General features: G+C 52.9%; 1 protein-coding gene and 1 long non-coding RNA gene across 5 annotated transcripts in view; one reads left to right on the forward strand and one right to left on the reverse strand.

The window, feature by feature from the left end:
- Positions 1–202: 202 nt before the first annotated feature.
- NRP2 (neuropilin 2) overlaps positions 203–15426 on the forward strand; it is a 112763-nt gene continuing 97539 nt past the window's right edge. For all 4 annotated transcript variants that reach the window (XM_070580865.1, XM_070580866.1, XM_070580867.1 and 1 more), the window contains exons 1-2: positions 203–1170; positions 14419–14596. In XM_070580865.1, coding sequence (XP_070436966.1) covers positions 1098–1170; positions 14419–14596 — 251 coding nt within the window. In that variant the 5' untranslated portion in view covers positions 203–1097. The remainder of the gene's footprint in view (positions 1171–14418; positions 14597–15426) is intronic.
- On the reverse strand, positions 5794–10300 carry LOC103540077 (uncharacterized). The gene is made up of 3 exons (XR_542188.2): positions 10125–10300; positions 8838–8977; positions 5794–8547 (listed from the first exon to the last, which is right to left on the reverse strand). It is a non-coding gene; the product is annotated as an uncharacterized lncRNA (long non-coding RNA).

Below are 15426 nucleotides of genomic sequence, written 5' to 3' on the forward strand. Positions count from 1 at the left end.
CAGGCGCGGAGGTGCCCAGGGGGGACGGGAGGTGCGGGGCGGGAGAGGGGCGGCTGGGCCGGAACTGCCTGAACTTTGATCGGGCCGCGGCCCGGGGGGAGCCGCCGCCGCCCCGCCCGAGCTGGATGCCGCGGCGCTGCACTGTGCGCCGCGCGCCTCCGCGGCTGCCTCTTTAATCAGGAACACAGAAGGGGCGGGCCCTGAGCCGGCGCGTAATCGGATAGCTCTGCCGCCGCTCTGACATCCACATGCTGCTCGGCCTGAAAAGGCAGGGGCGAGCCGGAGGGGAAGCAGAGAACGCGAGCGCGGCACCGACCCGCAGCCCGGCCCGGCACATCCTCAGACGAGCAGACACTCGGCGAGGCGCTGGGCGAGGTGGAGGTGAGGGCGGGCGCGAGCCGACTCGGAGAGGGGCGCGCTCACTCCCCGCGATCCCGGCCGCCGCCGCACCGGCAGCAGCAGCAGCAGCGGCAGCGGCAGCGGCTTCCTTCCTCAGACTCCCCTCGAGAGGCTGGCCGAGCGGGTGTAGCCGTTGGGGAAGGCTCCCGCTTGAGGAACCCGGCGAGGGCGCGAGCAGGGCGGCCGCCTGCCACTCGGGCCGTCCCGGCGGTCGGTCCTCCGCCCGCGTGCGGGTCCCGGGTGCCGGGGACGTGTGTCAGTTTATGCCTCTGAGATCACACAGCTGCCTGGGGGCCGGCGGATGCCCAAAGCAAGTCTTGGCTTTTATTTTTATTATTATTTTTTTTACGCTTGGCTTTCGGGAAATATTCGCGATGTTGTAGGATAAAGGAAATGACACTTTGAGGAACTGGAGAGGACATAGATGCGTTTTGTTTTTGAGAGAGGAAACCGGTCCCCTCTTCCCGGCTTGCTCCGTCTTTGCTGATTTCAAGAGCTACCCTCCTCCTGGCGAGGTGGGGATCCAGCAAGAATAAAGCTGAAGACGAGCCGCCAGGACCCAAGAGGGAAACCCTGACCATTAGAAACCTTTGCAGAAGACACTGTAAGCAGGAACGTAAGAGAGGGAAGAACACAAAGACTTATAATTGTACAAGAAATCTACAAATCCCGCTCTGGAGAGAGTCGCCTTCTCCAAAATGGATATGTTTCCTCTCTCCTGGGTTTTCTTAGCTCTCTGCTTCTCGGGACACGAAGTGAGAGGCCAACCAGGTAAGCCCTGAAGTTTTTTCTCTTCATTTCGACATGCTTTTTCCTTTAAAAGCCATGCCAATGCGGGGGACCACACGGAGTGGCATAGAAGGAGGTGCCCTGCATCCTAGCAATCTAAAGAGGGAGCCCAGCCCAGGCGGCCCTGCTGACACCACCACCGCTGCTGAAACCCAACTTTTCTCTCCTGCGAGGAGTGTGTGTGCGCGTGTGTGTATGTGTGTTTTGAAACGTAGACAGAATCTGGCGGTGTTCGCATGTCACATATGGACTGAATCAAAGGTTTAAAAATACTACAAAGCCTTTGCATTACAGTTTTTGGGATTTTTTCCCCTCTGTCTTGAAGCAGAAAACATCTCTCTTGAGTTTCTTCAACCTAGCCAGCGAAATATAAATCATCTGCATTCCCTCCACTTAGCTACATTGAGCAATGTTAACTGGAGGGCTTGGGAAAGACAAGACTCTAGTTTTGCTTTTCCAGGGCTGTGGGTTCTTTGCAGGATGTGTGGAGACGCCTCAGAATCACAGGGCTGAGGCTGGTGGAGTGAGGTGGCTTGCGGCTGAGCTAGGGGCTCGGGCTGTTGGTCATCCCTGCTCTTTGCCGAATTCATGCATTTGTCTGGGAAAGTAAATCATATGTTCTTTTAAAAATCATTATTAGATAAAACAAACTGCGTGGCCCTGGAAGGGCTCTCGCTCTTGTGAAGTGGTTAGAAACTTTTGAGTGGAATTTGTTCTCAACCACTGTCAAAAAGGGTGTGTGGACAGACTGCAGAGATAAGCAGGGAAGGCCCAGAACAGCCTGGGGCCGGTATGTGTGCGGGGAGGGCTGGCAAGAGGGGTACACTTCCTGAGAGGGGAGTCTCTGGTTTCGGGGAACCCAGTGGGGCTTGTCCTTCCTTCCCCACGTCAGTCTCCAGAGTGAGCCCCTCTCCCCTCTGAGAACAGTGTCTGGAATCTCACCAAACTCTTAAGCTGCTACAGGTGATTAAGAGGGGGAAGCCGTCTAGGGAGAGAAAAAGCTTCCCTGTGTGCCCTCACCAAGGCCGGTGCAGCCTCCTGGGCACCTCCCCCATCACCACGGCTGGTGGGTCCTGGGAGCCTGGATTTAACTAAAAGGGAAGCGTTGCGCCTGGTACTCTGGCTCTTACCCCACAACACACGCACACACCCCACTTTAAGCTCGGGTGTTTATTTGCCGCGGAGGAAGATTCGGGAATGCCCTCGCTCTGCAAATCCGCACCTTTGCGGTTCCTCCTCTGCCATAACTGGTCTTCCGGGCAGCTATAAATCCGATCAGAGATGGGTGCAGGTCCCACCGTGGAGGTTTCCTGTGCTTCCGCATCCCCTCTTGCCTTAATTCTAAATTCTCATCTTGTAGCGAAATTAAATTACCTCCCACAGACCTGGATGCTGCATAAATTATGTATGTTTGTGTGATTCGCTGTGTGTGCGCGCGCGACCGCGCGGTGAGAATGCCCACGGTATATTATGTATTCAGGCACGGACTCTGGTAGGCCCGGCGCGCGAGCGCGCGCACACTGGCGCACACACCGGCACACACACATGCACATACAACTTCAGGTTCTGTGTGCTCTGCGGAGCGGGAGAGGTGGTGAAGACTCGTGTGCCATCGCCTACCCCAGATGTTCGCACAGCTGTCTCCGAGCGCTGCGTGGAGTGTGTACGTGTGTGTGCGACACCCCCTCGGACCCACTCCCGCTCTGCCACCTGCCTCCCGCGCTCTCTGCAGATCCCCCTCCCACCCTAGCCCCAGGCCGCGCTGCGTCACTTCTAGAGAAGCCCAGGGGCGCGGATCGCGGGGCAGTCAGTTAGGATGCGGCCGCAGGCAGCCTCGGACCCAGGGCGGGACCTGCCCAGGGTGGATATTCTCCAGCCGCCCGAACAGGCGATCGCAAGCCGCGGGCCGCTCGGGTTTCCGTCGGAGCAGCCGACTGGCACCCGGAGAGCTGGCTGCGGCTGGCGAAGGGCGAGGCCCAGCTAGACCTCTGACTCAACCTCTGCGCGCCGGCCCGAGGGCCCGGGCCCAGAGGCGGGAACCCATTCCGAGAAGAAGTCAGGGAAAGGGAGGACGGAAGGTGCATGCAGGGGGGCAATGGAGCAAATAACCCCGCGGCCGCGCCACGCGGCCCCTCAGACTGGAGGGCGGCGGAGAGGCCGCGTGGGCGTCGCGCACCAGGCTCCCCCTCTCCTTGCCACGCCGCCTCACCGGATCGCAGCGCCGCCGCCTGCCTCCCTCCCGCCCGGGCTCGGGGCCGCTGGGCAGGCCCTGCCCGGAGCGCCCCCTCTTGCTTCCCGCGCGCCACTCTGCGCCGCATTCCCCCCACCCCCCGCCCCTGGGGCGCCGGCTTGGAGGGGCCGGGTCCCGGGTCCCGGGAGCTGGCCGAGTTGGGCCGCGGGAAGCCGGGGTGGGATTTCAGCGCGGCGGGCGGAGAGAGGCGGAAAGGAGCCCCTCGAGTCGCGGGAGCGCGCGCAACTTGCCCCGCCTGTAGTCGCGCTGCGCGCCGGGCGCCCGCCCGTGCGCCCGGACAGGTGAAGAGCACGCGGCGCGCGGGCCCCCACGTGGTGGGGACGCGGGCCCCCCAGCCACCCCACCGCCGGCCCTAATGCCGCATCGATTTGTTTGGGCTACGCGGCAGATACTGGGCCGAGCGATCCATAAACATTCTATTAGGCCAAAATTTTCCCAGCGAAAGCAAAACGAGGTTCAAGCCTGGGCAAAGTTGGCCGCCTCCACTGCTCCAGCCTTGTCCCCGCCTCCTCCTGACTAGGGACACCCCCAGGGAGAAGCTTGCAGCATTTCCTCGACGCTGCCCATTGCCAGAAAGTTCCGTCGCGGCTGCGCTCTCTGCTCGCGCGAAGCCTCTGCGGTGGCCGGCGAGCCCCCTCCCCCGCCGCCTGGCTCTTTGCTTTTCCCCGTGAGAAAAAAAATTATTCCCGGCCAATGCTTCATTTTCCCTGATTGATTTCTCTTTAATATCAACACAAGTTAAAGGAGGCGAGGCGAACCGGGCTTGAATGGCTGCCCCCACCCTTCGCCCGAGCCCACCGCCCGGGGGAGTTGCCCACCAGGTCCTCGGCGCCCTGCGGCTGGGTGGGGGCACCCGCAGGGCCACGTCCAGGGGCTGGGGGCGGGGGGTGATGAGCTGGTCGCCCCTCTGGGAATGATGGGGGTGGAAATGAGCTCTTCAGGTCTAGGTTAGGGGATCCGGCGCATCCATGCGGCCGCGTCTGCGGCTCGGGTTGAATTTCTCTGCAAGGGGAAGGGCTGGGCGCTCTGGTTTATCGGCGTGTGCTCCCCGCTCGCCTGCCTCCCTCCGCCTCCCTTCCTTTCGGTTTCAGACAGAGTGGAGAGCCCCCTGGCGCTGGCCGTTCCCCGTCAGCGCCCGCCGCGAAGCTCCCCTTTGCTGGAGTTAATCGTGGTCCGCGGGGGACTAGGTTTTGCTCAGGAAATCATTCAGGCCCTGACAATGGGTTTCTTCAGATGGTGGCCCCTCTCAGCCCTAATGTCTCCACCTCCGGGACATATCGCTTGGGGCCAAAAGAGCCCGGACCCTATAAGCAACCCCACCCCCCTGGGCCTGGAGAGCTTTGATCTGTGCTGGGGTTTTAACACCATTGTCATGGACACGGGCAGACGCGGTCAATTCAACCTTCCGTCTGGACTGGCTGATCAGATAAGAGGTGTAAATTGGCTGTGGGAGACAGGTCTGGGTTCGAACAAATCCTGAGAGAGCAGCGGTGACGTCTAGGCGCCGGGAAGGCTTTGAACAGGGTTTCTTTATTAGCCTGTCTCCCCAAAATGCAGGGTGGCTGTGGACAGGCATAATAATTTGAAAGCAAAACTATAAACTCCTAGATTCTACACAGACAGCCTGCTCGAGGCTCTGGGGACCGGGCTTGTGCCCGCCTTCACTGGACGCCCAGCAAACTCTACCCTATAAGCAGCCACTGGAGGGAGTGAAGCTGTCGTCAGTTGCCCACTGAGCACACTGTGCAAACCCGTGAAAAGAGGAGGGCTCCCACGGGGGCTCCAGGGCAAGCCCCTTCTTGCCCAAGATGGGCCTGGTGGAATCGGGGATGCCAGGTTTGCACTTTATGTCATTCTGTACGTCCCCCAGATTTTAGGCCACAGAGCATCCAACTGGCAAAATGGAAGGTGGAAGGCTGCAGTGACTGGAACCTGGGCTATCCAGGTGGAACTCCAGGTCTACCCAATGGCCTGGTCCCCCTGCTGTTGAATGTAAGGTCCATGTTCCCAGTTCCTATCCTCCTGGTGTAGAATGAGCTAGGCGTCCAGATAACAGGTCAGATGCAATGAGGCATGGATGCAGATAACAGTGGGGTGGGCGAGGGGTGGGGGGGAGGGGGTCAGTGGGGAGAGACACCAGGAATTAGATGTTTCTGAGGCCCTTGCTGGTGTCTTTCCTTTCGCTCCTCTGCTCATTACAGCACTCAAGAGCAGGAGCGGACTCTGGGCGACCAAGTGTGGGACCACTCTGAGTTGACAGAATTCAGAGCCAGGTTCACTGGTAAAGGATTTTCAGTACCTATCCCCCAAAAGTCCAGTTCGGAAAGACTTTAGGAAATAGAGATCAGACTTTCCTTCTTTAAACAGTGGAGCAGAAGCATAATACCTTTTTAATTTCTTGCACTGACGAGATAGAACTTGAAAAGTGACATCTGGGCAGTAGTTTGTAGCATCATTAACATAGTTGAGGTATTTTATCATCTGACCATCACTTGCCGCTGGATAATCTTTGAGGCATAGACAAGACATGTTTTGATCCCCCGAAGTTAGTCTTTGTACTGTTCCTTCCTGGCAAGGAATTCACTTTTTCTTTTTAATTAACCCATTCCTGGAAGATACTGCAGAAGTTTCTCCTGGAGAGCCCACAGCATCTTTCAAAGCTTTCTCTGCCTTCCCGAGCAAAGGCCGAGGGCCTTAATAGTTCCATTACCTAGCAGGACTCAGTGGACTGGGATTCCAGGACACAGTGGCCTTGTGGTCTGGCTGGCCCTCCAGGAGAAAGCATCTTCTAAAGGTTTAGGAAGCTGTCAAGTTTAGATAAGCCTGAGCTCTGATCCTATGGGACCTTGGTTGTATTAATAAGGAGAAATTAATTTTTAACCACTGGGAACGTTGCCAAATTATGTGACCTTTGGCAGACCAGCTGTGCTATAAAAATAAATTCCCCCATTTCTGAAAATGCTGCTCCTCTCCAGCAGAACAATAACAACGTGGCATTTAGGACAGCGAAGAGTGGGGCTGAGAGGAAAGGAAAGAAGTGGGAGTTGTCAACAAAAAACCCATAACCCGTGGTTTCAGACCTGAGCATCCTACCCACACGCTCTCCCCCTCAACACACACCCTGGTTTCCAGTACACAGACAGAGGGCCAGGGTGACTAGGAGCCAGGCGCCTGTGCGCTCAGGGAGTGGAGAAGGTGTTAAGTGCTTCCAGCCCACTCACACCCCAGCCTTGAACACATCTCTCATTGTTCACACAGACAGATTGCTGGCACAGGCAGGGAAAAAGGAGTTTTCAAACAAGCAAAACATTTGTCTTTCCCTGGATGCCACTAAGTGAGTTTGTCACTGGAAAGTTTGGGGACGACCTTCAGTGGAACTTCCAGCTTCGGAAGCATTGAGCCAGGGTTTAAAATTCGGCTCAGCCATGTGCCAGCTCTGTGACCCAGAGGACTGAATCCCTTTGTGCCTCAGTTTCCCTACCTATAGAGTGTGTTTGATAATAATAGCCACTTCCTAGGGTTGCTGTGCTAGGTCAGATCACACAGAATACTGTTCAGTACTTAGTAAGCTTGTTCCAACGTCATTCAATCTTTAAAACAGCTTCAGTGAGTAACTGTATCTTGTGATCATAGCACACTGTAACCGTTGTGGTAAGTTTATGTTATTTTTATGAGTTTTTTTAGTAAGTAAGTAATTATTCGTCCTCAGCTCAGACGAAGGTCTGTGTTTCCTGAGCGTCAGAGTCTCTGGTGGCACACTGCTCTTCAGAGGCAGGCATCCTCTGCTGGGTGTGCATCTTAGATTTATGTCTGCGTTTTTTCTCACCTCGTTCCTCTGCTTTCAGTGTTCTCGCCTCTACTGATTTTTTCCCTCTCTCTCCTCTCCTTTCCTCTCCTCTTCCATCCTCCATCACTGAAGTGTGCTCAGCAGGGAGCACCGTGTTGAAGGAGCTCCCCCAAATGTGTGATAACTTCTACCCCCCGCAGGAAGGCCCCTCAGCAGCTGAACTCAAAAAAGTCGTCATAAAGACAAAACAGCTTTTACCCGGCAAGACTCTTAATAATGCCATTTCCCTCTGGGTCTTCATGAAAGAGTCATGATCTAATCCAGAAAAACGGGAAGGGCCGGGCATAGCAAAAGGCAAGGTCTCCCCGGGAGCGGGCAGTGGACAGGGCTGCCGGCTAGCTTCATGCGCACGCCCAGTGGTACCTGCTCACGGCCTCCAGAGGTCCCGTGATAACCAGGGATCGGCTGCTGGCCAGTCTTTTCAGCGAAGAAGATAGAGGGAATTGCAAATTACTGGACTGAGCGGTAATAACAATTGTTTTGATAAAGGGGAAAAATAAAACAGATGTGCCCCAAGGGCATATGGGGGGGGAGGTGGGGAGGGATGGGTGGAGAGAAGTGAGCTGAACCAGTCAACAGTTTAGTGATGAAGTAAGTCTGCGTCTTCCTGGTGCTACTGACAAGTATCTAGAACTTGCCGTTGGGAGGGTGGGGGAGTGGAGTGAGGGGGCAAGAAAACCCTCAAATAAATTAGTTTTACCATTATTAGAATTAAAATGTAAGTCTCCTTTGAACGTCATCATTACCTGAGGTTAGAGTGTCCTCCGAGACCTAGTTGGCACGAGCTCTACCTTGACCTATGCCTGGGTATTATTATCGCAGACAAGTTATTCAAACTCTCCGTCCTCCACTAAAGAACATTAGCATTCAATCCTGGTTGTGGCGGTTGTGGGTTGGGAAGGTTGTGGGTTGGGAAGGACGTGGGTTGGGAAGGACGGGTGACAGCTGGAGAAGCAGAACAATTTGTGATAAGGCTTTCTTAGAATTTGGGCTATCTAGTGATACTCTTGGTGTTACTTTAGCCAATTGTTAATTCATCAAACCTGATTGAGTCTGACTTGTGGGAAAGGCTCTGGGTTGGTCCTTTAAGGTTTGCCAAAGCTGAATCCGAGTAGAGTCATGCCATCAAGTGGTGGTCCAGCAGAGCGGGCCGGGCTGTCCCAAGCTCTCACAACCTTGGAAGATGCTGAAGAGCTTCCACCTCAGAGTCTGGGAGAGATGACGGAGGTCAGGGAGGGCAAAGGTGGCATCGGAGCCTGGACTGAGAGGAGAGATGGGACTCAGAGCTGGGAACAGCATACCAGGGAAGAGAAAGATGAGAGCAGAGAAATGGATGCTGGGCTTGTTTGCGGAACACTCAGAAGCTGCAGTTTGGGGGTGGGGGGGTGGCGGAAATTGCAAATAAGGTTGGAAATAATAGCTTGGGCTAAATGCAAGGCCCAAATTGCTAGGCCCAGGGGTTTGGATTCAGTTACTAACCAACGGGGAGCCATTGATGTTTCAACAGAAGCCTTCGGTTAATCAAAATAAATGAAAAAAAAATTATATTACCTTTTTTTCTCCTTTTGTTTTTGGAGAGACCTCAAAATTACCCTTCTTCTATTTCCTTCCCCAAATGTCTGTTGAAATGGTCAGGAATTGTAATCCCAGATCTCGCATCAATGGCATCAAAATTGCATTTGCAAAGAGGGCTGGAAAAGAGCGGACATAAATATAAACTAATGATATTATATTGGCTGCCCTATTGGAACTGCATTTGTTTATGATATAAGATGACAAATAACGAGGTTACCACAGGTGGCATGACTCGAGGTCAGGAAGGTAATTGCATCAAACTTACGTTTTAACCGTTCCACGAAGGGTCCTTTTTAGAGTCCAGATCGCGGGGCAGAGACTTTCCAAAGGCCCCATTTCCAGACCCATTTCCAGCTCTCTCCTTGCTGAATTCACTGGAGGGGGAGCCTGCCTCGTTCCTTCCTCCTTTCCACGCTCATACGCTGGCTCTCTGATCCCCCCCTTTCCTGCCCTCCCCGGGGTTCTTTGATTCAGATTTTGAACTTTATCACTGCAAACATTCACGGGATTTCCATCTGCCATGCCTTCAGGAGTGCGTCTCTCACTGCCGCCCGGCCCCATAAATTGCATAGATTGCATCCCTTCCCAGTTGCCTTAGGAAGTGGTCACACAGCCACATTCCTGGGCTGATGGATTGGCTCATTTCTTCCCAACTGAAGCCAAGATACAGTTTTTATGAGACGGTCTTGTGACAGGCTGAAGTCGCTTTGAATAAAACAAAATCCAGCCTCAGCTCACAGAAATAACTCTTAAAAGGCAGCTTATCCAGGGTTAGTGAGCAAAACTGGGTTCAAACCCTGAGCAGAGGACTTAGATGATTTGAGTGAGGGATTTGATGACAGTCTTTTTGGTTTTTCTTTTCATGCATTGCCGTTGTTGACATGCTCACACACAGAACTGTGTATCCATAATATTTATAAATATGCAGCCACAGGCTCAGTTAAGAAAAGAAACTCACATCAGGAGAGCTAATGTGATTAAAAGAGACATTTGAACTCTCCATAATGCAAGACAGATACAGCCATCTGAAGAATACTGGAGTTTTGTTCCAGGCTTACCAAGCAGATGGAACACCTTGAATAAATGTCTTGTTGTCTAGAAGATGGAAAATCTTTTAAATTTTTCGTTCAATCTATGGGTTGTAGGATCTTTTCCCACCTCACTATACAGGCTTTGCATTTTAGAACTGGAACTGACCTTTAGAATCACTCCCTTCATTTTATAGATGAGAAAACAAAGGCTCAGAGTTGTTGACTGACTTACCCAAGGTCACACAGCTTGCCAGTGGTGAGACTGTACTCGAATACAGGGCTTCTTCCTGGTGAAGTGGCAAAGTGACAACCTTCTCTCTTCTTAAGTCAGAGAAAAAGCTGCTTCTTTGCCTTGCTAATGGTGAAATGAAAACAATGCCATGGAAATAGGAACATGGCGAGAGTATGCTGTGGATAAAGGATAAATTATAAAGTAAATAATGTGGTTCATTTCCAGGGGAAATGAGGCCGACTGCCTTTCTCTGCCAGGTGCCCTGAGGTCCATATGAGAAATAGGCGTGTTCTAAGGCTCCTTCTCTTTCCAAGGTGTTGTAAACTAACCAGGGAACTGAGATGGAGCTCAGTGGGTTCCCAGCCGGATGTTCTTACAAAGAAGGCCCCTCAGGGATGATGGGAGGGACGAGGCCCGATGACTCTACCCTGCTTCTGGCCGCCCTACCTCCCCACACCCCGGAAGAGCCCCACTTCTGTCTGCTCTGCCCGCTGGAGTTCTGGGTAGAATTTTGTTCAAGGAAAAAACAAAGACTTCTAAGAAGAGTTTGAAAACCACTCCCTTAATTCAACCCCTCATTGAATTACAGCTCTGGAAGCGGAGACCCAGGAAGGTCTCGCAGTCAAGAATCTGGAGGCCGCATCCCCTTCTTGCCAACATCAGCCCCCCCTCCTAGTAACCTGGTCCCCATTGACCCAGACCCGCCTTTGACAACAACCTGACTCCAGTCCCACGGCCAGCCAGTCCCAATCCCCCTGTTCTTGCCAAGGACTTTCTCCTTCAGTTCAGCTCAACCGGCGATCTGTCTTCAGTCGGGTGCTGTAGGAAGGCGAGTTCCTTCTGGAGCTGGCAGTGTGCCTCAGAACTAGGAGTGGACGGGGACGCCATCCCTGCCCTGAACCAGGGCCAGGCTAGCCGTAGGCAGCATCTGACGGTGCTTGGGCCACCAGCAAAGCGAGGCACCTGAGGGAAGAAACAAAAAGAGAGGGGGAAAGATATAAATATCAGAAATAATCTGACATTACATATGGCAAACAAAAACATCTAAGTCATCATTATGGGGGAAAGTCAGACCTTTGTGACTTTAGAACTTAGTGTTCCTTTTATTTCAAGCTACGCCCGGAGGTGTCACTTCAATCCTTTCACCCCTGGGCCTCTGAGGTCCTGATCTGGCCTGACCTGACCCCTCCCTGAGGCTTCCCTCCCAGACGTAGGAGAAAACTGCGATGCGATTCGCAGTCCAGGCCCGGGTCCGCCCACTTCTCTCGGAAAATGTTTGCCCCAGGTGAAGGGTAGTCACGAAATGGTGGGAGAAAGAAGTCCCTTGTCAACTCACCAAACAGGCCCAGCAGCTCTGACCTCAGTGGGGTCGGCTTCCCCTCTGTGCCTGGGGCTGGCCTGGAGGGCTTTGCCCTCGCCTTCAGCCTCTTCTGCGGTCGCACCCCTCAGGGGCAGACGGGGCATTCGTGCCGCTCATTCTGGAGCACAGCGAAGGCCCCAGAGCCAAGGACAGCCGAGCTCTTCAGGTAAAGGTCCAGCTAGTGCTGTGGGAGGCTGGGTGCATTTAAGAAATGAAAAGGCCCCAAACCTGGAAATGAAAGATCACTTATCAAGAGGAGGTGGAGAAGGATTAAGTGTGTTTTCTTTACAATTTTTACTGATATATTTCAAGAATTCAATTCTCTCCAAGAAAAACAGAGACGGGAATTCTCGAATTTATCTTGGTGGCTATATGTCCGTGAGAATGATGTGTAATGTTTTAGGAGAGGGCGTGAAAGTGTGTACAGGACTAAAGTGTGAGTTTCTCATTTGTACACGTACCCGACATTTGTTGGCGATCTGTGTTTGTGTGTGTTTCTGGGTGTGATGTCATCCAAACAAGGATGTTCGGAGATTGAAAAGGTTAACTACACGTGCACAAGCCAAGCAGATGTTTTAAGGAATTCTCAAATATTTTAGTAAGTGCCTTGTTTTCTTCAGATAAAGAAAGGAAAGGAAAAAAGAAAGAGATTACTCCTTTTTCTTTTGGTTAAGTAAGTTTTTAACCGCAGAAAATGCAGACTATCAGCTATGGGATATATATAGTTTAATTTTTTTTTTTAAGTGGGGAAATGATTCCTTCTGGTGTGGATGAGATAGGAAACCTTCCTAGGAGGAAGTTTCTGGGCTTTTTGCTGATTATGTGTGCCTGGTCTAAGCACAGAAAGCTTAACCTTGGGGGGCAAAGAATTGAGGAGAGAAGTTCTTCTTTCAAGAGTACTTGGAGAGAAACAAGGAAGGGGCGGAGGAAGGAAGTGGAGAGAGCACGCGTGACGTGGAAACCCTCATGGTTACTAAGAGGGAGCTCGGCTCCGATGCCCACTGCTGAGTTCCACGGCGAAAGTGTGGTTTGGGATGAGTTGATGGCAGGCCTGCAGTTGTCAGTGGACTAGCTGGCTGAGGACCCATCCCCAGTAGAATAGCCCCCTCCTGCTAGCTTGATAAGACAGCTGGTGACCTAAGTCCCTACAACGCCACCTTCTCAAGGGCCACTCTCAGCCCTATTTCACAGGCGTGAGCCAGGACCAATGGGCCACCATTTGAGTTGCTGGAAGATAGTGGGTGCCCAGCATGGGTGAGTGGTGTGGGCACCCAGAAGGCCTGTGAGGACTGGCTGTGGGGGAATGGGTGGCCCCCGGCCTCGTGGGTGGCCTCATCTCCGTCTGGCCGGGAGGGCTGTGCTCATTGTCCTCCTGGACTGGGGAGGGTGCAGGGTCATTAGTTAGAGGATGATGTGGTCTCCGCCAGCCAGAGGAAATGGCCTGCTTTTGTTTTCCACCCAGTAGGAAATGGAACCCGAATCCATTAGATTGTGGGCAGTTCAACACCGCACAGTTTGAGCTCTTGGAGGCGCGACGCCTAAAAGGCTCCTTGTGTGGATTTTTGTGTCCCTACCACCAGTGTGCAGCGTGCCCATCTCTTATGCATTCAGAGCCTGTCGGGCTGGGACTCTAAGGCAGAGGTCTGAAGACAGTAATGCCAGCAGACGCAGGGAACAGTAAAGTGCACCTGTAGAGTTAAAAAATGCATGACCCTCCCCCTCGAAGAGCTAGCACAGGAGAGAGGCTCGTCCTGTAGGGCGGCTGCTGAGCCGTGATCCATAATTCACAGGCCCACGCTGCTCCATGCAGATGGCCATATTAAATCCTGATTGAGGCTGAAAGAGGCTCACATCTGAGGAAGGTCTCTGAGAGGCCTCTGGATATTTCCTGGTCTCTCGTGCCTTCCTGTCTTTGGTATTAAGCAAAACCCCCCATTTCCCAGGACCCCTCCTGGGATTGCGGAACTTCACTCCCCAGCATATGAGATTCTTCAAATGTCATCGCCCACCTTCTCGGCCTTTGAAGAGCCCCCTTCCCTTCTAGCCCACGAAGCTGTTTACCTCCAGCCAGGCCCTGCGGGGAAAGGGGTCTGCCGCTCCCCTGCGGCCGCCTTTCAAGCAGCTGGTAGCAGCACACACTGGCAGTGGTGACCAGGCGGGAGGGACGGGGGGCAGAAAGCACCGACGCCCACACAGCACAAAGCACTTTTGTCAAAACTCTGAGGTCAGATCCAGTGGATTCTCCAAGGCAGATTTTTCCACTCAGTGTATAATGAAACAATAAATCAAATTTGCGGTGTATGTGGAATTAAAAGTTTCGGGGTTTTGCTTTTTCTTTCTTAAAAAAAAAAAAAGGCTGAAATCACCCTCCAGGGCCTGTTCTGGCCCAAAGCTGGAAATGCTTCCTCCACACCACAGGTAATTGCTACCAGGCTCGCTTGTGGGTCAGCACCACAAAACCACTGCCGTCAGTTCCTGGAGCCTTCGCTTCTGGCTGCCTGGGCTGGGCTGGGACACCGAATAACATGAAGGATTTATGAGACAGAGATAGAGATGAGCGGTTTGAACGAGGAGAGGAAGCTGAGCCAAGGAGGGGAGACAGGAAAAGACAGGGAGGCATGTTAAGTTTGCAGTGTTCTTGTTTTTTTAATCTCAGACCATGTAATTGGGGATATTTATGACTGTTTTCTGGAATATTCTCATCTGGGGAGTGTGTGAGTGTGTGTGTGTGTGTGTTTACTCGGATGAGGGGGGAGGATGAGCTGAAATAATCTCTTCCACTGAATGAGTAAGTAGGTTAGTCTTCTGGACTGCCATAAAAGGTCTGTAAAGCAGTTTCAATCAGCCGCTGGTAGAGAAGAGAAACAAGGAGAGGGAAAAAAAAAAGGCTGTAACATATTTGAAGTTCTTTGGGTTGTTTGCCTTCTCTTTCAGACCCACCCTGTGGAGGGCGCTTGAATTCCAAAGACGCTGGCTACATCACCTCCCCAGGTTACCCCCAGGATTATCCATCCCACCAGAACTGCGAGTGGATTGTTTACGCCCCCGAACCCAACCAGAAGATTGTCCTCAACTTCAACCCTCACTTCGAAATCGAGAAGCATGACTGCAAGTAAGCACCATCCATGCACCCTGGAGCCGCATGCTCCTGAGGCCTCCCCCCCCCCTCCCCACTTCTGCCATCACCCCAGGACCTGCTAATCAGTGCTGGACCCTGGCCCCAGAGGGAAACCAGGAGAAGATGACATTCTCCTTCAGGGGAAATAAATCCCTAGTTGACCCCCTAGCGGGGAGGAAAGAGGCTTCTTGAGTGAAGAGTGTAAAGAATAGCACCCTATCTTCAAAAGCTCGCAGAGGAGGAGAATCCCATGTGGGGGTGGGGTGTAGGGGGGACCACAGAACGCCAGCTCTTGGCTTTGGGATTTCCCCCCACCTTGGAGATCTTCCCATTTCCACTGCTGCTTCCACATGTAGGAACCCCACCAGCTTCCTTAATAAAATAGTAACCAGATCCCCAAGTGGAGACTTCCTCTGCATCCAGCCGTGGAGGATCAGGCTGTTATTTTATGAAGCAGCAGCTGGTTTCCATACAGAAAGAGAGTTCAAAATCTGAGTCTACACTGGCAGGTCTAAGATTCACGTCGGTTCTCGGTGTCTGTGCTGCACAGGTTAGAGTCTCAAAGTGGGTGTTATAGATTTACTTAACAAATACTCTTCTCATTGCTTTATAAACATCAATCCATTCAGTTGTCACAACAGCCCTGGGAAGTTGAGGCCATTACGACCTCCGTTGTGCAGATAAGAAAACCAACACGCAGAGAAGTTAAGTCAGTCACCTGAGGTGACTCAGCTTGTCTTACAACATCGGTCCTGCCACCTTGGAAGTGTGTGGCTTAGGAGATCCAAGTGGACATTTGGACACCTGTGAGTGCCTTAGAAATG

Source organism: Equus przewalskii, chromosome 17, assembly GCF_037783145.1.
Source record: "Equus przewalskii isolate Varuska chromosome 17, EquPr2, whole genome shotgun sequence".
NCBI lineage: Eukaryota > Metazoa > Chordata > Mammalia > Perissodactyla > Equidae > Equus > Equus przewalskii.